Source organism: Beta vulgaris, chromosome 4 (genome assembly GCF_026745355.1).
Source record: "Beta vulgaris subsp. vulgaris cultivar EL10 chromosome 4, EL10.2, whole genome shotgun sequence".
Classification (NCBI taxonomy): Eukaryota; Viridiplantae; Streptophyta; class Magnoliopsida; order Caryophyllales; family Amaranthaceae; genus Beta; species Beta vulgaris.
Window position 1 is genome coordinate 28,071,728 of NC_079205.1, and position 26,692 is coordinate 28,098,419.

Here is a 26,692-nt window from a genome sequence, read left to right on the forward strand (position 1 = left end):
TTGCTTTTCGCCTAAAATTAATTTATGTTGTAGTTTGATAATTTTAATTAAATTACAATAGAGTACGTTAGCAAGGTTTTATCTAATTAAGACCGGTAACCCTCAGGGACTAAGTCTCCCAAATCATTCAATATCAAACTATTGGGTGTCCATTGACTTGTTTAGAAGGTCAACGAACTGATTTTGGACCAACACTTGCCAAACATCCTCCTGAAAGTGTGTGTCAAAGAATTTGATAGCAAATATCCTTGAGCGGAGGATATATTAGGATAATAAATTATTATTAGTTTTAACTTTCTGAATAGAAGAGAAATATTTTAAAATCTCTAAAATATATAGACAAGTAGTTGAATAAAGTTATAACTTTGTCCTTCACAATTAACTACTATCTTTTTAGTACTAACTTCTATTTTGGACATGGGATTACAACTATCTCTAATGATATCTATTTTTTTTATTTATATTATCAAAATAAAATTATCCATATCTTCAAATTTGCATACCTTTTAACAATATCAATAAGATGTTCAATCAAACCCCTCACCCCTAATATCATGTGCAAAAGCGATTATAACTATCTAAATATAAAAGATGGATTTAGAAAGTATAAATGGTGTCACATAACCATGTCGTACCATTGATATAATATTTAGAGTATCAAAAATATAATGTTTGGATAAATTTTTCAATCAACTATCTAAGGATTTTTCCTCAGGATGTTAATTTTGTGGGGATGAGACGCATGTTATTGATGTGTGCTCTTTGCTGTGTTTCCCTATTAAAGAAATTCATGTGAAACTGCTCAAGAATCCTAAATAAAAGCATACTTCTGAGACCCTTTTAAAGGCAAAAAGGCTACAAAATCATGGAACCATGGTTGTGGAAGCTTTGAGCTTTGGGATTTGGGCTTTGGGCTTTGGGCTTTGGGCTTTGGGCTTTGGGCTTTGGGCTTTGGCTTGATTCTCTCCAAGGTCCCTTTTTGGCTTGATTCAGAACTCCCCATTTACCGCCTTCCGTTTTTTGGCTTGATTCTCTCCTATAAAATCAGTGCTTCTAATCAGTTTAACAGATACACAAAACATTCTCTTCTCCTTCCTTCTCTTCTCTCTAGGTTCGTGCTATTCTCCAAAGTCTAGTCTGCTATTGTTCGCCGTTTACGCTGCTGTGTTAACCTTGAGGAGCTTTCCGGCCAGATCGATTACCACCGTTGTTGGACCGTAATTGCTTTCAAGTCAGTGGTCTCCTACCAGCTACCACGGCACAACCTTGAAATCAGTGTTTATTTGCCATTGCAATTGTTAGTTTCTAACAGATGTCATTCCTACTATTGAAAGAACAGGAGGGTTGTGGTTGTTTTAATTTGGAAGTATAGTGCTCTTATTCCATATTAAGCTTGTTATGATTAGCAAAAGTGCCAAATTCATCGCGTGTAAATTGTAATATTAAACTCTTATCTTGTAATTTTCTGAATTTTCTTTTATAGCCTTGTTTATTTATGCTCCTGCTGCCATGGATGGCAAGGAAGCCTTTTGGGCAGAGATTATTAGTTACATAAACTTGATCACTTTGCCTTATATTGTGCTTGGCGATTTTAATGAACTCAGTTTTGATTCGGATAAATTGGGAGGTGTCCCAAGCAACTCTAAACGTCTTAATAGAATGAATTACATTAAAAGCCAACTAAATTTTTATGAACGACCATTTTCAAGCCAAAAGTTTACTTGGCGAAAGAAAAAAAAAGCGGCCCAAATAACATATATATTAGAGTGTTTAGATAAAGGGTTAGTTAGTATTGGTTTGCTAAATCAATTTCCAAATGCAATGCTTAAACACCACATTTTTACATCTTCTGATCATTGCTTTGTTTCTTTGTCTTTTCTTCCCCTTTGTTTTTTAAAAGCTCATCCTTCTAAATTTTTAAAAAATGTAGCATTTAAGAAAGGATTTTGATACTCTAAATAAAAAAAACTTGGTGTGCAAAATTTCAAGATTCGATTATGTTTAAACTTGTGCAAAAATGTAAATTGCTTAAAGTTAAAGCAAAAGAATGGAATAAGACTCGATTAGACAATATTTTGAGACAAATTTCGTTGGGTGATTCAAGCTCCAAGATGTGCAAAATAAGCGTAGCTTGTAGTGGACAAAGATAACATAAATCTTCAAAAATTTACAAGAAAGAATCCTAATAAAACATCAAAGATTATTTAATTTTCAAGAAAAATTATGGTATCAAAGAGCTAGATCTCTATCACTTGTGAAAGGTGATTCGCACACAAATTTCCTTCGTGTGCTTAATAGAAAGAATTGAAAAACTATAATGGCCTTCACCACAAAAGAAGATACTATTGTTACTAATTAATCAAAGCCAAATAGCTTCTCATATTAGTAATGAGTTTCAAGAAAGATTTATTAGTAATGCTAACTGCAGCTTTGATTATCATGATGATTTTTCTCTTGTTTCCGTAATTATTTATGAAGAAGTTAACACCATCCTAACTTCCAATGTCTCAGATGAAGAAATTAAAAATGCACTTTTTGATTTAGGGCCAGATAAATCACCGGATCCAGATGGATTTCCGCCTTTTTTTTTCAAAAGTATTGGACTCTGGTGGGCCATTTAGTAAAGCAGGCAGTTAAAGCCTCTTCTTTCTTAGGCCACATTCTTTCTAAGATCAACCATACTTTTTTCGACTCTTATTCCAAAAATAGATGATCGCCTTGTTGCAACTCACTTTAGGTCGATTAGCTTATGTTCTACCATTTATAAGATCATAGCTAAAGTGTTAGCTAATCGTCTAAAAGATGTTTTAGGAACAATTATCAATCCTCTTTAAGGTGCCTTTGTTCCTAAATGATTAATTCAGGATAAAATCTTGTTGGCTCATGAAATGTTCCATTCGTTTAAAAATAAAGGTGGGAAATTTGCTTGGATTACTATGAAGCTAGATATGGAAAAGACTTATGATAGACTTGAATGGAATTTTATCTATATCATGTTTGAAAAATTGGGTTTTAGTGATAAATGGATACAATAGAGAAAAAGAGTTTCTCTTCTAGATTTGAACTTCCCTCCAAATTTTCTTTCGACACACGTTTAGTGTGTCATCGCCATGGCCATAAAATCTGGAGGTCGAGGCAAAAATCTTATGAAGCCTAGAGGTCCTTCGGATTCACAAGTGCTCAAAACTCGATCATTGGGTGAACTAATCGGTGTTGAAGCGTTGCAATTTGGTGATGGAATTGATGAGGTTTTTACACCTAAATCATCCATCAAACAATTACAGCAACAATCTGAAGTTCGTACCACGTTCAATCAATGGTTAGAAACGATTCGTCGTCAGTCTAGTGCATTAGCTCATCCAATTTTGGATTTGAATGTTGAGGTAAGTCCTAGACCTATGCCTATTTTGGAAGAAATTGACAATGTTGTGTATGATGTGAGTGAATCGCATAAGTTGAATGATAATCCTGCTGAAATGAATAATGATTGTGACTCTGTAATTCAAATTGAATTTGATGACATAAAGGAGGAAGTTGAATTCTGGAACTCTGCTATAGTTTGCTATGTAGTAGGGGCAAATTCTCCAATTCATGTAATGGATGGATTTGTTCATAGAATTTGGAAGAATTACAGAGTAGATAAGGTGGCATTAGTTCAGAAAGGAGTGTTTATAGTGCGATTTGCCACAACGGAGAGTCGTGATAAGGTGTTAGTAGGACCCTTTCTCTTTGATAATAAGCCACCGATTCTCAAGCCATGGGAACCTGATATGGATTTTGTTAAAGAGGATATTAGAGTGGTGCCAATATGGATTCAATTTAAATTGAACCTTAAGTATCGGGGTGAGAAAGCTCTGTTTAAGATTGTTGAGAAAATTGGTAAGCCTGTGCAGAGGGATGAGGCTACTAAAAAGCGTGATAAGGTTCAGTTTGCTAGAGTGATAGTTGAAGTGCCAGTAACTAAGAACCTACCAGAACATGCTCAGTTTGTTAATGAATATGGTGAAAAAGTTGTGGTTGATGTTGTTTATGAATGGAAGCCAATGATATGTAATGTATGTCATAAATTGGGACATGAAACAACCAATTGTAGAGCTAAAAAAAGGCAGATCCGGAAGATTAAAGCTCTAGCTACTAAGGAGGATGAAATAGTTGAGAAGCGTACTGTGGGAACAAAGGTGATAGAGATGGATGCTCATGGATTCCAGAAGGCATTAAAACCAATCCAGGTGAGAGTCTCACAGGTTAATGCAACAAGTATTGATAATAATTTTCAAGTGTTGAATGTAGAAGAGACACATGAAAAGGAGGAGAATGGTTTAATAATTGATAAAGGAAGGGGGGACCCTTCGAATAGTCATGGATAGAATCCTCACTTGGAATGTCCGAGGGCTCAACAGTTCAAGAAAGCAGAAAGATGTGTGTAGATTCATTCAGAAGCATGATATTGGACTGGTGGGTCTCTTGGAAACCAAGATAAAGGCTTGTCATCTAGGCAACCTTTATCAAAATGTTTTTAAGTCTTGGTGTTTCACCTCTAATAGTAGTTATCATCCAGGAGGTAGAGTAGTGGTGGCCTGGAAGCCTGGGGTTTTCCATGTTAGCATTCTCATGGGTACTAATCAACTCATACACTGCTATATTCAGCCTGTCAGTAGGAGTGCTAGTTTTTACAGCCTTTCATCTATGCATATAATGAAAGAGTTAGAAGGGAGAAACTTTGGGCAGATCTGAGATATATTAAGACTTCAGAGCCTTGGCTTATCATGGGAGATTTGAATTGTCTTAGACAAAATGATGAGAGAATTAGAGCTCCAATCAGGGGTATAGAGATGGAAGCAATTAACAGATGTATGTTGGAGTGTGGGCTAGATGATGTGAGAAGCACAAGGTGTTTGTTTATTTGGAACAACAAACAGCAAGGTAATGCAAGAGTGTACTCAAAGCTAGATAGAATCGTGGGTAATGAAGCACGGAAGGAAAGGTATGAGAATGCAGAGGGGTGTTTCATGCAGGAAGAAGAGTATGACCACTCCCCATCTCTTCTAACTGTCTACCCAAGGTTGAATGAAGGCAAGAAACCTTTCAAATATTACACAATGTGGAGGTTGTCCCCTGAATTCATCATAAGAGTGAGAAGGTGCTGGGATACAACAATTATAGGGTCTAAAATGTTTGTTGTATGTAGAAAGTTGAAGTTGATCAAGAGAGAGATGCAAGAGCTAAATAAAGCTGGATTTAATGATATTCAGGCAGCTGAGCTAAAAGCTCATAATGACATGATACATGCACATAATTTAATGCATGAAAATCCTGAAAATCAGCAGCTAGCAGATGCATAGCTTGAGGCTACAAAGGAGTATAAGATGAAACATAAAGCTTATTTATAATTCTTGCAACAGAAATCTAAATTAAGTTGGGTTAAGGAGGGAGATGAAAATACATCATTATTTCATCAGAGTATCAAAGCTAGAAGGCTTCATAATAATGTCTATGCAATAAAAGCCGTAAATGGAGTCTGGAGAGATAAGCCTGAAGATGTAAATGAAGTATTTCTGTCATATTATCAACAACTGCTAGGTTCTAAACAGGAAGACAGGAGGCATGTTATAACTTAGCTTGTGCACAAAGGGCCTTTGTTAACTGAAGATCATAAGCAAATGTTGATTGCTCCTTATATAGCTAATGAAGTTAAAAAAGCATTGTTTTCTATACCTGGAAATAAGGCTCCGGGGCCTGATGGATTTGGAGGGCACTTTTTTAGGGATGCTTGGGATATTATAGGAGATGATATCATTGAAGCTGTGTTAGATGTGCTCAGGGGAAGAAAATTACTCAAGGAGCTCAATGCCACTGTTGTGACATTGATACCTAAGATCAAATGTCCAAGCAATGTGAGTGACTTCAGGCCCATTTCATGTTGCAATACCATATATAAATGCATCACCAAGGTTATTTATGGGAGGCTTAGAAATGTATTACCTGACATAATAGCTGAGAACCAAGGGGGTTTTGTGCAAGGGAGATACATTGTTCACAATATAATGATGGTGCAAGATTTAGTTAAAGCTTATAGGAGAAAAAATGCTAAGCCAAGCTGCATGATAAAACTGGATTTGCAAAAAGCCTATGACACAGTTGACTGGAGCTTTTTGAAGGAAATGTTAGAACACTTGGGTTCCCCTATGTAGTTCATTGAATCGGTAATGGAATGTGTTGATACCCCTAAATTCTCCCTGATGATTAATGGGAGTATGCATGGTTTTTTTAGTTGAGCTAGAGGGCTAAGGTTGGGTGACCCTATGTCCCCTCTTCTTCTTGTGGTGTGTATGGAGTATATTTCTAGAGTTCTGAAAGGAGTAAGTGAGCTTCCACAATTCAAGTTTCACCAGTATTGTAAGCCAATGAAGCTTACTCATCTTTATCCTGCAGACGACTTAATTTTATGCTGCAAAGGTGAGTTCACTTTAGTGTATTTGTTGCTACATGATTTTAAGCTATTTTTTGAGTCTTCTGTCTTAAAAGCTAATATGGCTAAGTCATCTTTATACTGCTGTGGTATGGCTGAGGGAGAAGTTCAGAGAATTGTAGATGTCTCTGGGTTAGCTAAAAGTACTTTACCTTTTAAGTAACTAGGAGTACCCATATGTTCTAAAAGAATTTCAGTGGCACAATGTGATGTGTTGGTAGATAAAATGAGTGCCAGAATTAGAATGTGAAGTTCAAGAAATCTTTCATACACTGCAAGAGCATTGTTAATCAACACTGTGTTGATGAGCTTACATAAATTTAGCGACAAAAGCTAACTACCAAATGCAAAGCTTTATTCTTTTTGCCTCTATTCATGATCAGCTAGACAAAAACTACAAGGATTATTTTTTGGAATAAGAATGTGGACAATGGTTCAGCGAATCTAATAGGCTGGGATAAGATTTGCCTCCATAAGAAACTTGGTGGTCTTGGCTTTAGAAAAGCTTAGGTTAACAATATAATAACGCTACCAATGAAATTATTATGGAAAATAATCTTAAAGAATCCTTCTAATCTTCTGGTTCAACTTCTTAAGAGAAAATACTTAAAAAATATTTATCTCTTTGATTATACTAAACATAATATATAGCTCCTGCAGTGGAAGAAGCTCATCTCAACTAGAGATACTTTTAAAAAAAGAAAAAATTCACAAGAGAGGGCCCAACTATTACCCATTTCTTTTCTAAGTCTCAATTATGGGTTATTCCTTATAGGTCCCAAGTTTACTATCTTGTGATTTTCATAGGTCCTGAGTTATCTATAACCGATTTAGAAGGTAAGATACTTAAATGTTTACCATCTTCGAATACTTTCAGCAAGTGACAAACCAATAAAATGGGGCTAACGTTTAAAAATCTTACCTTTTAAACTGTATATAAGTAATTTAGGACATATAAAAATCACAAGATGGTAAGCTTGGGACCTGCAAGGAATAATCCATAGTCGGGACTTATAAAAGAAAATGGGTAATAGTTGGGACCACTCTTGTGAATTTCTCCTTTAAGAAAAGGTCTTTATTGGATTGTCAAGTCGGGTTCCCAAATTAATTTTTGGACTGATAATTGGGTTTTTGCATACCCTATTGCTTCTATCTCTTCTCTTGTTCAGGGTTTTGAATCCCTGAAAGTTGTAGATGTTATTAATTCTGATATGCAATGGAAAAAAGCTTGATTGAATCGCTGGCTCTAGTTGAGACTTGTCAAGTGATTTTCAGCCTTTTCATTCTCTCATTAAGTGAAGATGATATCTTAGTGTGGGGACTCACGCCAGATGGCCATTATTTTGTTAAATCAGGTGGTCTACTAGCTTATGGTCTTGATGTCTCCCCCCTCCTGCGAAGCTTATAGCTCAGGAATTTTCTGTGAAAAGCTTGTCAAAATGGCCTTCCTACAAATGTTAGACTCCAACAAAGCCATGTTTATCTACCACAAAAATGTGTTTTCTGTAATTATCACTCGAAAGATACAAACCATCTTTTTTTACTGCCCTTTTACTCAGGACATCATTTTATATTTAAAGGATAATTTTGGTTGGGTAGGTGTCCCTCAAAATGCTGATTTTGATGATTTTATTGATAAATTGAATCATGTCAAGCATAATCCACCTCTGAATAATTGTATGTTATTTAGCATTGCTTGGTGGTTGATTTGGTTTCATAGAAATAAGGTAATTTTCAGGCTGAATTGACTAATGTTAGTTCTATAGCCCATTATGTCACAAAATATATTCAAGACTGGGAGGTGGCTTAGAAATTTGATGATCTATGTGATATTCATCATGCAAGTACAAGGAAAATCCTATAGTTCCTAAATCAGTGGCTTGCCCCCCCCCCCCCCCTCCAGAAGGGTTGTTTAAGCTTAATTTTGATGGGTCCAAATTGGAAGATGAGAGAGCTTCATTTGGCTTACCAATTCGAAATCATGAAGGGGGCTTGTGCCTTGCAGGAGCTATGATGCTTTATCCGAACTGCTATATACTTGAAGCTGAAGCATGAGGTCTTCGTGAAGGCATTAAGGCGACCCGTTTCCTCAATATCTCTTCCCTTGTCATTGAAGGGGACAATTTGAAAGTGATCAATTCTATTCGGCAGTGTTGGAAGATTCCTTGGGAAATTCATTCTTTGGTGAAGGATTTGGTTGAAAATCTTCCGGTTTCTCTCTTTTTCTATCAACCACTGTTATCGGGAGGCCAATCCAGCGACAAATTTAATGGCTCACCAAGGTCATGATTCTTCTTCTCTATTGTATGGGTTTAATTTTTCTAATTCTACTTTTTCTACCATCATCCGAAAGGATGCTATAGGCTGATCCAATATTCGGGATTAGGCCTCATTTGTCTTTCCTTACCAAAAAAAAAAGAGTAATAAAATGTACTTGTGATATCTATATAACTATAAAAATCTTAAAACATATTTTAAAATAAGATCCATATATGTATGATCAGTATATGTCACTTTGGTAGTAATGACATTATTAAATTGGTTTTGGAACCCTTGTGACCAAGTTGGAATAAAATAAGGTCTTAATTTTTTTTGAAGTTATTTATAATTACTCTTAATCTCTTACATGCCTTTCTTGTAACCATAAAAAGTATGGTCACAAAATATCATAACATCGTGTAAAATTTTATTGATAGTATTTCTGAATGATAAAAATTATATCAAAATTAAACCCTTTTTTAGCTCATTGCCAAGAAAATAATAATAATAAAGTATTAGTTCTAATTTTTTTAGTGATTGTCAATAAATGTGTTAATATTTATTATAAATTACTAAGTAAAATACGAATATATTGATCTGATCTTGTACTAGTTTTCAAGCTCGTGCAATGTCTAGATTATTATGTGCTAAAATTTTAATTTGTATTAAATAACAATTATTGCATCTCATCGAAATTCTCCTCCTACATAGTTGAAGGTACCTTTGAATTTCTCACCATTGCCTTCCTCAAGTGGATCATTCAAAGACTATAAAACCCGTCAAAAGAAGGAAAGATATTATATTGAGGAAATTAGTGTTGACACGAGTGTAATCACAAATCCTTTTAGGGGTCGTTTGGTTCAAGATATGGAATGGAAAGAGAACGGATACAAATAGAGGAGGTGAATGGTAACAAAGATGGTTACCTTTATTGAGTGTTTGGTTCAAGACAAGTAATGGAAATGAAGGGTAATCATTAACTTCAAGTAATGGATTTTGTTACTTGAGGGGGAGGGAAGGTAACAAATTGGGGGATCCATTACCATCAAGTAATGGTAAGCGATTGATGAGGGGTTGAACCAAACAAAAAGAAAGGGAATCCCTAATTGATTCCGTTTCTTGAAACCCAAAAATAGTGAACCAAACGACCCCTTAAACTATATCATACTCACAGGGATTAATGTTCTCTCAAGGATAAGCTTTTTACATGAATCTTAACATTGCTTTGCAATATTTCTTGGAAGTTATTACATAAATCATTTATCTCTCTAAAATTTCCCCCACCCAAAGAAAACCCAAGAAAAGCAGTCATCGACGAGAGCAGGCTAGCTGGTGGCGGCCTGACCGCGCGTTGCTCACAAGGTTACGACAAGCCTGCTCCACCAACACAACAACTTTTTTGCCCAATGTTCAAGGCTTTTATTTTATTTGTTCCCCCTGGCGAGAAGAAGGAAGAAAAATTCTTTTCACCGGGATTTTCCTTTTGAAGTTATCGTCAACTGAGCGAGTACGATATGGAGGAACTTACTCAAATTTAATATCACATCCTCGGACAGCCTCTCCCCAAAGCTTTCCCAAACGTGATTGTCAATAATCTCGCCGGCAAATGTAAAGTTTAGCGTTAGGGTTTCTTGTTTAGGTTAGGGCGGATGTGTTAAATTCAAGGTTGTCGGATTTGTTTTAATAAGGAACTTTCTACCTTGTACTGGAGCTAGCCTTGTCGTCGTTGTCTTGCGGTTCAGACTTACCCCGATCATAACGATAAAGGTAAAGATTAGGTTAGGAATTCGAACTTTCTTGTAATTTGGTTTTACTTTCTCTTCTGAGTATTGTAAGGATCACTATTCACTAATGACCTAAGTGGTATGTAAGATCTCTATATTTATACAAATTTCTCCGATGTTAAAAAAATAAACATCGATTTTGCATCTGATTCGTGTGCCCAGTAGAGTATACTCATTCAGTCATTCTACGCCGAAGCATACAACTTAGGAGCCAATAAAAGCTAGTAATATTATGCTCGATCAAGCACGACAAGTGGTTGCCTTGATTATGGTGGTTAGCTTGCCTAATCATATCAGGTTTTCGCAGTAATGCGTGCAAGATCTTTTCTTTGTTGTAGTCAAAATGGCTTGAGCCCAGGGGCGGATTTACTATGGGTTCACTGGGTTCAGGTGAACCCAGTGATTTTTGGAAAAAAATTACCCGTTTTTTTTTTAAAAAAAATTAAAAATATTTAAAATATTAGATATATACTATATGTATGCAGAATAAAACATTAAACAAGCATGTGTCCCAGTGGTTTTGTATCTCTACACATAACACATGTGCGTTTGGGGTTCGAAACCTCATTAACTTGTTTTTTTTTTTTAACCTTCTCATTTCTTTTCCCCCACAACCCAGCCAACATTTTTCGATTTTCTCCCAAACCAAAACCCTAACTACTAACTCCCTAGCAACGAGCCAAAGCTAGCGACGCTGCGACGGCCATAGGCCACCGTGACGGCGTGAGACCTTCTTCCCCACCGCGACGACCGACGGCGAACCTGAAGGCAGGCGGCAGCAACTTTTTCGGCCGTTTGAAAGCCGAAAGGTAAAGCCCAAACCCAATTCTTCAATTTTAAATATGAATTTTACTACTTCAGATTTTAGTCTTTTACACATTAGATGATTAAAAATTAGAAATATGTAGTCGTCTATTTCAGATTTTAGTGTTTAGTCTTTTACTCATAGAATGAATTTGTTGCTTTATGAATTTAAGATTTAAATGTTGAATGAATGAATGTGGATTGTGGACTTTGGAGTTTGGATTGTGATTTGTGAATGTTGAATAAATTTTCAATGAATGAATGTGGATTGTGGAATGTGGAATGTGGATTGTGGATTGTGGATAAATGAATGATTAATGTGATTGAACTTTGTAGTGTCTAGAGTCATGGAGTTGAAATTTCTTGCTTGTGTTATTGTGTAGATTGTATTGTGATTATGAAGGGTTTAGAATTTTTTTGGAAAGATCGTGCGGGAAACAAGTCACAAAAATCATCCGCTTGTTCTTCTCCTAGTTCAAGAGAACCTCTAAACCCAATATAAGAACCCAATACAAGAACCCATAGGAGCGTGCGGGAAACAAGTCACAAAAATCATCTGATTGAATGAATGTATTTTTTTTTTACCGGCTCCGAACCCATAGGGTTGGAATCCTGGATACGCCACTGCTTGAGCCTACAAATTTTTTAATAAGTCCCTCTTGAGGACAAAGAACCCCATAAAGAACAAAAATTATTAAAGAACATAAAAGGGGAAATATGGGGTAGGCCGCCCTCATAGATCGATTGGAGTATAGGGACATATTAGGGGAGTCTAGAAAGAGTCATGATCTAGACAGACGGGACATGGAAGAAAAATAAAGATGGCAAAGTAAAGGCAAGCATAGGATTGGTGATAACTGTGGTCTGTGGACGGGATATATATATAGAAGGGAAAATACCCTTTTGAACTATATGAGAATATAAATGAAGATTACCCACCATGCTAGTCCTTAATATTGTTTTTAAAGGATAACATGGGTGCCATTTAACAAAAATGAAATATTCTCCAAAGTTTTGCTATCATCAGTTCAAGAAAATGAAACGGTATTTGAATCAAACATGTTCTCAGGGAGAAAAAGTAACTAACCATTATTTGCTGTGTAACTTGTAGTACTGGAAACACTACCATTGCTATTGATGGTATATTGTTGTTCACCTGATAGAAAAGATTCTCCAGAGACCTAAGACATTAGACAATGCAAACAAGTTATCAGGGGTAGTTTTGGGGTGGCATGGGTGAGGGATGGAATACGACCCCTAAATTTACATTTCATAAATAATTAGCGTCTTAAATATCTGTATTATATATAGGAATTTTTGAGAGCTTTGGTGTTTATTTTCTTATATTAATATACCCTTAACTAGAAAAGAAGACTACAATACCTAACACTTTATTAGTTTTAGAAAAAAATATCGAAAAAATTGATCTAGCAAATTGCAAAGCAATTACCACTTCTCGTTCGATTTCGCAAGCATAGCATGCATATAAGACTAAGCTAGTAATAAAAACAAAAGCCAGGTAGTGATTAAGGTGTAGTTATAATATAATAATGGCCTTGGGTGTGAATCCTAACAAGTAAAAATTACTTTTTGATTTTGATAATTTATTACCTTAATATTTGTCTCTTTGACTATCTTTTTTCATGGACGGAAATACGATGTATGGAAAAATAACTATTTAATCTATTCAGCCATTCTCGCCTACCAAATTAATTTCATCGTATCGATTTAATTTCTTATCAAAATCTCGTATTTAACGCCTAAATGTTCAATGTTTTCATGATTAAAATCTCGTTTTCAATGAAATTCTTTTTGTTTAATAAAAATTAGATATTTGATTAAAATGATGAATTGAGGGACCTATTGTGAGAAATTGCAGAGGGCCTCACACTCGTGGCGTAATTGTAACCCCGACACCACAAGTTATGTCAAGTTTGTATCTCAAGATACATGATGTGTAACATTATAAACCTATACTCAAACATTTTCAGATTAGATAATTTCCTGATATCAATTATAAATATATATTTAAATCATCTATGGGATAGATTGGAAAAATTAGGAAAAGAATAAGTTTCCTAATATGATAATAAGAATATTATTGTATTTGGAAAACATTACATGTTAATAATTTACTATGTTCCCCTTCAAAAAAAAAAAAAATGACTATGTTCAGGTATTTTCCTAATCTCTCCACGGTAGCTGATATCATCTTTTTTCATTTTCATTTATATTCTCTTTTTTACAATTTAAGTAATTTTGTAATTTATAAATTTCAGTAAAAGGATTACAATTTCGATTACACATATAATCCTTTCTACTGATATTGTAATCTTTTTTTGGAAAATATATCACTTGACTGAGTATGAAGATATATGTGCATACCACTTGTATGGATTCCAATGACTATATATATCAGTATATCACTTGAGTGAGTATGAAGATGCATACCACTTGTATGGATTCCAACGACGTTGTTTCTAAGTTGACATAAGAAGCTTGCGTTTCATCATGTTTTCTAGTTGAAAAGGATTTAACTTCACTCTCTGCTCCTATATTTGTTGCTTCCTTCCATCTCCAACTATGACTTTGACCCACAGCATTACTCTTCACTTTTGAAGAAGATTCCTTATTGAGAACTTTGACGAAATCCTTAACTTTTCCACTGGATTTGCTTTTCTGCAGATCATCTATTGCTCTAGTGGACGACTGATGCACCTCATTTTTGTTAACTTTGTAGCTCGAGGAAACATCATTCATAATTGGTATTTTTGTTTCATTCATGATGTTTTGCTTTTCTCCCTTTTCAGCATCCACAATATTATTCCCTACATAGCACAACAAATATTATGGTATGAACATTTACTGAGCTGCTTGGTAGGTAATTCCGTAATAATAATGGCGATAATACTAATCAATGGATTTAAGTGTACAACTGTAAGAAAAAGATTTTGTCAATGTTCATGGTACGTAATTACAATCCATCCCCAAACATGTATATATTTTCTTCACAAATTTATCCTAGTAATGGATGGTAATGCAATCTATGAAGAAATTAAATAATCTACATATTTCGGGATGTAATTTCGTTATTATAGTAATATGTTGGGGATTTTGCTAACAAATTATATATGATTTCATTCTCATTAATGTTATTTCGTACCCTTTACCAAATGAACCGTAATAGTAATAAATTAAAAGTATCATGCAAAAGGCAAATAGAATAAGCATAACCATTTCCATTTACCTTTTATATCTTCTTTAAACAAGGAGCTTAGCAGCTTCATATTGGATTTTGTCTTCTTTGGAGAATCTTTGAATGAATTAGCATCTCCTACTACATCTACATTTTTATGAGAAAGAAAAGGGAAATCCCTTATATTCCCTAACCCATCAGAAAGAGCTTCATGAACTTTATTAGTTGCATTCTCAATACTTGTATTATGTATAGATTTGAACATATCCGGATCTAATTTATCATCAAATTTGCATTCCGCACTTCTTGCACGTACAATTGTGTGACTGTCACACTCACTTATTTGTAAAGTAGACGGCACCCGGCATCTGCTTGAAGGAGAGTCATCCTCATCCATAATTATCTCTGTTTTACAATTTTCCATAACCAAACAAACACTGCCAGTCCCTTCACTAGTGCTCAAGTATTTCTCACTCTTCATTCTCTCGTTTGTTCTTGAGGGGCTTCTTTTCTTAGAAGACACTAAAAATGGAACTCCTTTGCTTGGCCATTTATAAATTGAGAAATGAAACTTGATATTGTCATTCAAAAGTTCCGAACCTTTTGAATTTATGACAAAATTGGCTTCATCAAATTTAGTTCCTTCTAACTTACTATCACTTGTCGACTCAATGCCATCAACAGAGATATTATTATACGACGAATGATGATCGTCGCACAAAGCAGACTGATTTTGGATATATTTGTTAAATCTGGAAAGAGATCGCCCAGAAGACTTGTAGCTTTGTTGAAATGAAGTAGATGTCGTAATATCTGTGTTCGCCATTCTGCTTGGTAGGCTGCATATAGTACATAATATCACATTAGCATCAACATAAAAAGAAACATGAAGAAAAAAAAAGCTAAACACGAATTAGGACATGATAACAAAATACTCTATTAGTTCCTATTTGTTCTTCCTAGGTTCACTTTTTTAAGAAAAAATTTGGCAAAATTGACATTAACAGCACGTCAGCACCAACTATGGCTTGGTGCAACCAACTACACGACCAAAAGCGGGTGCGGCCCACAACTGAACTATGAGTTTGGTTGTCATAAATGACATTAATAAAATGATATAATTTATTATTTTATTTCACCTCTAGTGTTGTTTGTGTCGTTCTATGAAATATATGGGTTTGAGGGTAAAAAATGATAGAGATTAAAGGAAATAATATATTATTTTATTTTACTTCTAGTGTTATTTATGTCATTTCTTGCATCCAAGCTCAGAGTTCATGATATGGGTTGCACCTGCTTAAGATCGTGTTGTTGGTTGCACCCAAGCCATAATTGGGGTCGTTGAAGACAATTGTAACAGAAAGATTCTAAACAGGAAGAACAAATATGAATTGGGGGGAGTAAAAAAAAATTACGAACTCATACATCAAATGAAATAAATTTTTAAAATAGAAGGTCACGAACGAAAAAGGTCGTATGTTAGGGTCGTGGTTAATGGTGTTAATAGTAATGTATTTATAAGTTTATGTGTAAATAAGTTTTATGTTAATGTTCATCCATCCCAAAATGTCTATTTTCTTCATTACTTTTCATTACCATCCGGCTTCCGTTTTCATTGTAGATGTGGTATAAAACAATATGGAAAGTTATGAAAGAAATACATGATTCAGGATCATATTCCATTTTCATGGCATTAACATAAGACTCTAATGACTAGTAAATTGAATATCATCATTATGTATTATCAACAACAAAATAAGTTCTAGTGAAAGTTACTTTCACGACTCCATAAATAAGGTGTGCAAAGATCAGGGTCGGACCTAAACCTTTGACCGCGTCGAACCAAATATTCAGTTCTGGTTCTCGATTTGCCAAAAACCCTAATTTCGGGTTTCTGGAATGGTTCGGTCCAGACCCGAAAATTCTGTTGCAAAGAGGAAACTTGAAATTTTCTTTTTAAAAATCTGTTTTATTCTTTTACTTACTTTCATTCCCCATATTTCAAATGAAATGTTGTATCTCTCTTTTCTTTCCTATAAGAAGTCCAAACAGATGAAAGAAGGTTAAGATCGAAACCACAAGTGTGAAAATGATTTTTAAATGCCTAATTTTTTTTCAGGCAACAGATCGTAAAAGGTCCGGAAGTATTTTTCCGGTCCCCAATCCAAGACATTGGAGAGTTTTGGCCTACAAGTCGAACTAATTCGGTTCGGGTGTGAACCTATGCACACCCTTATCCATAACCATCAAATTCATAAAAAGTTCATTTGAATATGTGAAATATATGTTGAAATGAGGCACACAATATGTTAACGCTACTTTATAATTGACACTAAATATATGTTTAATAAGTGTGATAATGAGACCGAACTGGATAACGATGGAACTTGGAAAATTTTGGTTCGGTCTTGAGACGAAGGATTATTAATTTTCAATTTTCTGATCTTTTCCAGTACAAAACTGTTAAACAAACTTTTTAATAATAACTTTTATATACTCCCTCTGTTTTTTTTTATCTTTCTCACTTTCCATTTACACATCTTCCAATGCAAATCTTTGAACTTAAATATCTTTCATCATATATTAGTAAAAATTATAACGATTGAATATTAATAATGTACTAGTTGAGACGAATCAAACAAGATCCCACATGACTATATTTTTTCTTATAAATTGAAAAAAATTGAGAAGATTCTCTCTAAGTATGAATAGTGTCAAGATTCTAAGTGAGAACGATAAAAAAAAACAGAGGGAGTATAATATAGTTATATTTATTTAATAATTTATATATAATAAATGTTAGAATTATCATTCCATCTATTCCAAAAAGATTTAAACACTAATATGACACGTAGTTTAATGTTATAAATTGTATTTTAGTTATCAAATATATTTTTCTTAGACAATAGATGTGATATAAATCGGTAAAGTATTTTTTGTTGTAGGGAAGAAAAATTTCGGTATTTTGATAGAGATAAAGTGAATATAAAAGGGACTTAAGAAAACTAATGATATAAAAATCATAAATAGAAATGTTTATAAGACATATAATATAGTCTAAAGTGTTCACACTATTTTAGAACGAAAATAGTATTATATTGTATATTCGATATAAATCTCACATATTCAATAAATATAATTATAAACCTAAAAAATGACATTTTTAAAGTAAAAATTGGGAAAAGGGTTCAAACTTATACCAGACCGTAGTTTTGGTCTCTACCGAGATTGATATCTTTTGGTCTTTAAAAGTTTTGACTTTTTCGGCCTAGTCAAGTCATAGACACATGGATTGGACACCCCTATTTATATATGTTATCAAATTAATTAATGCCTCTAGAAGAGGTCCTATATAACGTAAAAAAATCTAATATTGCTAAAAGAATTATTGTTTTTAGACTTTACACCTTTCTTTTAAGAAAGTTAATTTTTATTAATTGAAATAAGCCTTAGGCATACATCTATATAAGTATTAAAGAAAAACAAAATACAATTTAATTTGATGAATATAATTTTTCTTTGTTGTAATTATGATGCCTTTGAAGCAAATCTCATAATGGCATACTCCCCAATTTTTGCTGAGTCATGTAGCCTTGAATGTGTTATCATTTTGACATACTTATCATAATATATATCTATATTTGATTGTGCAGACAATTCAAATTTTGGATTATTCCCCAATAAGTTAATCTTATAGACTTTTTATCTTATATTAAGTTAAAAAACCCTACTACTTGAACAACAAATCATTTTTGTTTTATTTTTTCTTTTGATTTTGCAAATAATTCCCTATACTTCATTCAGGCACATTCACAATCCAACGTTCTCTCCTCCCCCACCCTTCTTCACCATGAATCAACCACTGCACATCAACCATCAATGTCCATTTTATCTCTCTTCTTATAAACCACAAAAAAAAGTGAAAAGTGATGTGAACAATCATACATAAGTTTGACATTGAATTAGGAGCACAATAATTATACCCAAAGATGCTAGAAATCCTCTAAATTCAATGGAGTTTCATGGAAAAAGTGTATTCAATCATTACAATTCAACTTATTGCTACAATTATTGTTGGTCTTATATAGCTTGTAAAACCCTGACTAAATGAATATAAGGGATTAAGTATAAAGAGAGAATGTTTGGAGAGAGAGAGCGAGAGAGAGAGAGAGAGAGAGAGAGAGAGAGAGAGAGAGAGAGAGAGAGAGAACCAAGAGCAAGAGATCCCACCAAAGAAAAACTTCCATGGAACCTGAATTAAGGTAACGAAAAGGAAATCTCCCAAAGAAAACCTATCACCCCCTCAATCAATAACAATCTTCATCTCACAACTTCCCCCATATACCATCCCTTCTAATATCGAAAATCTATTCACCAAATTCAAAGCTATAACAACATCACCATTCCAGCCATCCCAACCCCAAAACCCCGATACATGTTGCTTTTATTAAATTCTTTGACCGCCTCTCGGGATCTCTTACAATCCAAAAGATGGATGGTGTTAAACTTGAAGGCAGGCGTCTGACAAGACAAATTAAAACTACTTATACCATCACCCCCCCCCCCCGGTCCAAAAACTAAAACAAAAATCTAAACCTACCATTCCTCCAAACCCAACCCTAAATCATCCTTTAGGGATCATCGATCATACAAAGATGTTTCATCCCCCTATCAAATACTACTTAACCACCCCTCCATCCCACATCCCAACAAATAAACCTCACTCTCATCCTATCCTAACTTACACTAAAATTTCTCACCTTCAACAAATACAAGAAAAAGATCCACTTCCTCACTTGTTTTACACAAAAACCGACTGAACAAAGAAGAGTACCCTTAGAAATACTTGGTGATGCCATTGAAGCAGCCCAAGACAATTTAATGGACGAAATAGTTGATGATGAACTAACATTAGTGATTAAAGGAGTTCTGATAACCAAGAATTATTGAGGAGAAGAGTAATGGCGATTGAATACTCCCCTCAATCCTCCTGGGATATATTAGAATGTATACTTGCTGAAGGAGTTAATAGCTTATCGATACAACCTTTGGGAGGATTAATGCATCTCATAACTTTTGAATCATGTGCAAAAAAAAATTGACATGCTTGAAAGCAAATAGCTTGAGAGATGGTTCCTTGATCTAAGGAATCTAGATAAATATACTGCTCAAAAATGGAGGGAAGTGACACTAAAAATCCATGGAGTCCCTTTTGAAGCATGGAATCATGAAAATTTTCATGAGGTTGGAAGTGTATTTGGTAGGGTGACTTCGTTGAATATTCAAGATTTGAAGGTGCTCAGGTGTCTTTGATCACTAACTACCTTTTAAAAATAAATTTCAAAATGTGGCTTCAAATTGAGGAGAAATTTTTTCCAATTTTCATATTCTGAACTGATCAGAATATGCATCCAATGATTAGTAATGTCAGAATCCAAGCACTATCATCTCCTAGTTCATGTGACAAATCACTCGAGGAAAATCAAGAATATAATGATGATGTTCATATATCATATATTAATGAATACCAACAGTCCTTCCAAAACCACCTTCCATTCCCTTTCTCGAGAAAATTCACCCCTCAAAAAGTCATGTCGAACGTCATGGACCGCCCTTCCTCCCCCTCCCCCTCCCCCCCCCCCCTTTTTCTCATTTCACTATTCCTTGATCTCATCGAGGTCGTTTTTCATTCAAGTTGGGGGGGTGGTGGTGGAGGGTTGTACTTTGCATTGTGTTACCAAGGGGCACAATCTAGGGGTCATGGCTTGGGGGTATTGCAAGCTTAAGGAGTTGTTATGTGTTGAGCTAGATATGTTTTTATTTTTTTTTGTAATTACTCTTCTTTCTTTGCCTTTTCGTATATATTCTTGTTGGAACTAATCTCTCTTTTGATCTGATGACTTTTCTTAGCAAGTATCCGGAGATGAAATAAAGGTTTTAATAAGATGTCTTTTGCTTGGGATATTACATCTGGCATCTATTGCTTTAGTGATGCGTGAGATTGTTCAAACTCCCTTTCAACTACTTGTTTTATTAGTTTAGGATAATTTAGGAAAGAAGATGATTGTTCAAAGTTCTTTGACTTTAAATTTTACATTGGTGGTTATGAACACAACCTGGGTTTTAAGTTCTAAATTTCTTTAGAAATTATGTTGATTACGTGCCATTACCTAATTTCTTTCATCTCTTGCTATAAAGATAAAAAAAACAAAAAAATATGTATGAACCAAGAAGGCAATTTTTTTTCTTTTGTTTATCCTTTGCTCTTGAGTTGAGAATAATATCATCGAAGCTTCACTCTTTTGAATGCTTTTAGATGTTAGAAGTTTGCATGCTTTGAGATATTTATGGTTGATTTTAGGATACTCTATGTTAAGGTAGTAGTTAGAACTTTTTGAGAGCACAAGACCTTAATTCATGGATTGTGGTATGATGGTGTTGCTCTCTCTAGTGATTTGAAGTCTTAGGGTAGTATTTGCTCGAATACCCCATGTGAGGATTTTTTTTTTTTAAAAAGAAGCCCAAATATCTATTTTGAGTGCATGGATCCCGGACATTGCATACTTTTATAGAGAACTTGACTCTAATTTATCTAAGATCGCGACCGAGCCACTCTAAGAAAAGTTAAAGGTGTTCATATCGGTGAATATTTTTATTTTTATAGTTTTAGGCTTTTTATCCTTGTCTCTATTTTCTCTTTTTCTTCATTTTGTTTTATTTGCATTCCTTTCTCTTAACACCTTTTAGCCTTATCCTTTTCTTTGATTACCTCAATACAAGCCTATTGCCTCCTTACTTTATTTTTCACCCTTATAGTGAATAGTAAAGTCAGAGTGGTTGTCTTGAGTGATATATGAAAACAAAGAAAAAAATTTATAAAATAAAAAATAAGAGGAAAGGAATATGATGAGATTCGTGTGGTATAGTGGAAATTTTGTGTATATTTTTGAATAAAAGCAATTGCAACTTGATAGAAAAAGCCAACCAAAGTCAAAGAAGGCAGGGAAAATGAAAAGAAATAAGAAAAGAAGAAAAAGAAAGAAAATCCAAAAATAGTTCTTCATTGTCATGTTTTTGAATAAGTTTGGGGGAACCTTATCCCTAAATGGTTGAGTGTGATTTGTGATCATCTAGCTCTTTCGCTCCTATTAAGACTTCACTGTATTAGGATTGAGCACCACTATCCAAAGTTAATCACACCCTTTACCCCTAGCCTATGGGAAAAGGAGTTCTGATAACAAGAATTATTGAGGAGAAGAGTAATGGCGATTGAATACTCCCCTCAATCCTCCTGGGATATATTAGAATGTATACTTGCTGAAGGAGTTAATAGCTTATCGATACAACCTTTGGGAGGATTAATGCATCTCATAACTTTTGAATCATGTGCAAAAAAAAATTGACATGCTTGAAAGCAAATAGCTTGAGAGATGGTTCCTTGATCTAAGGAATCTAGATAAATATACTGCTCAAAAATGGAGGGAAGTGACACTAAAAATCCATGGAGTCCCTTTTGAAGCATGGAATCATGAAAATTTTCATGAGGTTGGAAGTGTATTTGGTAGGGTGACTTCGTTGAATATTCAAGATTTGAAGGTGCTCAGGTGTCTTTGATCACTAACTACCTTTTAAAAATAAATTTCAAAATGTGGCTTCAAATTGAGGAGAAATTTTTTCCAATTTTCATATTCTGAACTGATCAGAATATGCATCCAATGATTAGTAATGTCAGAATCCAAGCACTATCATCTCCTAGTTCATGTGACAAATCACTCGAGGAAAATCAAGAATATAATGATGATGTTCATATATCATATATTAATGAATACCAACAGTCCTTCCAAAACCACCTTCCATTCCCTTTCTCGAGAAAATTCACCCCTCAAAAAGTCATGTCGAACGTCATGGACCGCCCTTCCTCCCCCTCCCCCTCCCCCCCCCCCCTTTTTCTCATTTCACTATTCCTTGATCTCATCGAGGTCGTTTTTCATTCAAGTTGGGGGGTGTGGTGGAGGGGTTGTACTTTGCATTGTGTTACCAAGGGGCACAATCTAGGGGTCATGGCTTGGGGTATTGCAAGCTTAAGGAGTTGTTATGTGTTGAGCTAGATATGTTTTTATTTTTTTTTGTAATTACTCTTCTTTCTTTGCCTTTTCGTATATATTCTTGTTGGAACTAATCTCTCTTTTGATCTGATGACTTTTCTTAGCAAGTATCCGGAGATGAAATAAAGGTTTTAATAAGATGCTCTTTTGCTTGGGATATTACATCTGGCATCTATTGCTTTAGTGATGCGTGAGATTGTTCAAACTCCCTTTCAACTACTTGTTTTATTAGTTCTAGGATAATTTAGGAAAGAAGATGATTGTTCAAAGTTCTTTGACTTTAAATTTTACATTGGTGGTTATGAACACAACCTGGGTTTTAAGTTCTAAATTTCTTAGAAATTATGTTGATTACGTGCCATTACCTAATTTCTTTCATCTCTTGCTATAAAGAATAAAAAAACAAAAAAATATGTATGAACCAAGAAGGCAATTTTTTTTCTTTTGTTTATCCTTTGCTCTTGAGTTGAGAATAATATCATCGAAGCTTCACTCTTTTGAATGCTTTTAGATGTTAGAAGTTTGCATGCTTTGAGATATTTATGGTTGATTTTAGGATACTCTATGTTAAGGTAGTAGTTAGAACTTTTTGAGAGCACAAGACCTTAATTCATGGATTGTGGTATGATGGTGTTGCTCTCTCTAGTGATTTGAAGTCTTAAGGGTAGTATTTGCTCGAATACCCCATGTGAGGATTTTTTTTTTTTAAAAGAAGCCCAAATATCTATTTTGAGTGCATGGATCCCGGACATTGCATACTTTTATAGAGAACTTGACTCTAATTTATCTAAGATCGCGACCGAGCCACTCTAAGAAAAGTTAAAGGTGTTCATATCGGTGAATATTTTTATTTTTATAGTTTTAGGCTTTTTATCCTTGTCTCTATTTTCTCTTTTTCTTCATTTTGTTTTTATTTGCATTCCTTTTCTCTTAACACCTTTTAGCCTTATCCTTTTCTTTGATTACCTCAATACAAGCCTATTGCCTCCTTACTTTATTTTTCACCCTTATAGTGAATAGTAAAGTCAGAGTGGTTGTCTTGAGTGATATATGAAAACAAAGAAAAAAATTTATAAAATAAAAAATAAGAGGAAAGGAATATGATGAGATTCGTGTGGTATAGTGGAAATTTTGTGTATATTTTTGAATAAAAGCAATTGCAACTTGATAGAAAAAGCCAACCAAAGTCAAAGAAGGCAGGGAAAATGAAAAGAAATAAGAAAAGAAGAAAAAGAAAGAAAATCCAAAAATAGTTCTTCATTGTCATGTTTTTGAATAAGTTTGGGGGAACCTTATCCCTAAATGAGTTGAGTTGTGATTTGTGATCATCTAGCTCTTTCGCTCCTATTAAGACTTCACTGTATTAGGATTGAGCACCACTATCCAAAGTTAATCACACCCTTTACCCCTAGCCTATGGGAAAAGGAGTTCTGATAACCAAGAATTATTGAGGAGAAGAGTAATGGCGATTGAATACTCCCCTCAATCCTCCTGGGATATATTAGAATGTATACTTGCTGAAGGAGTTAATAGCTTATCGATACAACCTTTGGGAGGATTAATGCATCTCATAACTTTTGAATCATGTGCAAAAAAAAATTGACATGCTTGAAAGCAAATAGCTTGAGAGATGGTTCCTTGATCTAAGGAATCTAGATAAATATACTGCTCAAAAATGGAGGGAAGTGACACTAAAAATCCATGGAGTCCCTTTTGAAGCATGGAATCATGAAAATTTTCATGAGGTTGGAAGTGTATTTGGTAGGGTGACTTCGTTGAATATTCAAGATTTGAAGGTGCTCAGGTGTCTTTGATCACTAACTACCTTTTAAAAATAAATTTCAAAATGTGGCTTCAAATTGAGGAGAAATTTTTTCCAATTTTCATATTCTGAACTGATCAGAATATGCATCCAATGATTAGTAATGTCAGAATCCAAGCACTATCATCTCCTAGTTCATGTGACAAATCACTCGAGGAAAATCAAGAATATAATGATGATGTTCATATATCATATATTAATGAATACCAACAGTCCTTCCAAAACCACCTTCCATTCCCTTTCTCAGAAAATTCACCCCTCAAAAAGTCATGTCGAACGTCATGGACCGCCCTTCCTCCCCTCCCCCTCCCCCCCCCCCCTTTTTCTCATTTCACTATTCCTTGATCTCATCGAGGTCGTTTTTCATTCAAGTTGGGGGGTGGTGGTGGAGGGTTGTACTTTGCATTGTGTTACCAAGGGGCACAATCTAGGGGTCATGGCTTGGGGGTATTGCAAGCTTAAGGAGTTGTTATGTGTTGAGCTAGATATGTTTTTATTTTTTTTTGTAATTACTCTTCTTTCTTTGCCTTTTCGTATATATTCTTGTTGGAACTAATCTCTCTTTTGATCTGATGACTTTTCTTAGCAAGTATCCGGAGATGAAATAAAGGTTTTAATAAGATGCTCTTTTGCTTGGGATATTACATCTGGCATCTATTGCTTTAGTGATGCGTGAGATTGTTCAAACTCCCTTTCAACTACTTGTTTTATTAGTTCTAGGATAATTTAGGAAAGAAGATGATTGTTCAAAGTTCTTTGACTTTAAATTTTACATTGGTGGTTATGAACACAACCTGGGTTTTAAGTTCTAAATTTCTTAGAAATTATGTTGATTACGTGCCATTACCTAATTTCTTTCATCTCTTGCTATAAAGAATAAAAAAACAAAAAATATGTATGAACCAAGAAGGCAATTTTTTTTCTTTTGTTTATCCTTTGCTCTTGAGTTGAGAATAATATCATCGAAGCTTCACTCTTTTGAATGCTTTTAGATGTTAGAAGTTTGCATGCTTTGAGATATTTATGGTTGATTTTAGGATACTCTATGTTAAGGTAGTAGTTAGAACTTTTTGAGAGCACAAGACCTTAATTCATGGATTGTGGTATGATGGTGTTGCTCTCTCTAGTGATTTGAAGTCTTAAGGGTAGTATTTGCTCGAATACCCCATGTGAGGATTTTTTTTTTTAAAAAAAAAGCCCAAATATCTATTTTGAGTGCATGGATCCCGGACATTGCATACTTTTATAGAGAACTTGACTCTAATTTATCTAAGATCGCGACCGAGCCACTCTAAGAAAAGTTAAAGGTGTTCATATCGGTGAATATTTTTATTTTTATAGTTTTAGGCTTTTTATCCTTGTCTCTATTTTCTCTTTTTCTTCATTTTGTTTTTATTTGCATTCCTTTTCTCTTAACACCTTTTAGCCTTATCCTTTTCTTTGATTACCTCAATACAAGCCTATTGCCTCCTTACTTTATTTTTCACCCTTATAGTGAATAGTAAAGTCAGAGTGGTTGTCTTGAGTGATATATGAAAACAAAGAAAAAAATTTATAAAATAAAAAATAAGAGGAAAGGAATATGATGAGATTCGTGTGGTATAGTGGAAATTTTGTGTATATTTTTGAATAAAAGCAATTGCAACTTGATAGAAAAAGCCAACCAAAGTCAAAGAAGGCAGGGAAAATGAAAAGAAATAAGAAAAGAAGAAAAAGAAAGAAAATCCAAAAATAGTTCTTCATTGTCATGTTTTTGAATAAGTTTGGGGGAACCTTATCCCTAAATGGTTGAGTGTGATTTGTGATTTGTGATCATCTAGCTCTTTCGCTCCTATTAAGACTTCACTGTATTAGGATTGAGCACCACTATCCAAAGTTAATCACACCCTTTACCCCTAGCCTATGGGAAAAGGAGTTCTGATAACCAAGAATTATTGAGGAGAAGAGTAATGGCGATTGAATACTCCCCTCAATCCTCCTGGGATATATTAGAATGTATACTTGCTGAAGGAGTTAATAGCTTATCGATACAACCTTTGGAGGATTAATGCATCTCATAACTTTTGAATCATGTGCAAAAAAAAATTGACATGCTTGAAAGCAAATAGCTTGAGAGATGGTTCCTTGATCTAAGGAATCTAGATAAATATACTGCTCAAAAATGGAGGGAAGTGACACTAAAAATCCATGGAGTCCCATTTGAAGCATGGAATCATGAAAATTTTCATGAGGTTGGAAGTGTATTTGGTAGGG

The 26,692-nt window shown here is 34.4% G+C and overlaps 1 protein-coding gene across 3 annotated transcripts in view; it reads right to left on the bottom strand.

The window, feature by feature from the left end:
• The window catches only part of LOC104907304 (J domain-containing protein required for chloroplast accumulation response 1), a 65,510-nt gene that overhangs the window by 24,894 nt on the left and 13,924 nt on the right, over positions 1-26,692 (bottom strand). For all 3 annotated transcript variants that reach the window (XM_048642989.2, XM_010696218.4, XM_048642988.2), the window contains exons 2-4: positions 14,564-15,351; positions 13,768-14,144; positions 12,404-12,497 (exon numbers count right to left, since the gene is read on the bottom strand). In XM_048642989.2, coding sequence (XP_048498946.1) covers positions 12,404-12,497; positions 13,768-14,144; positions 14,564-15,351 — 1,259 coding nt within the window. The remainder of the gene's footprint in view (positions 1-12,403; positions 12,498-13,767; positions 14,145-14,563; positions 15,352-26,692) is intronic.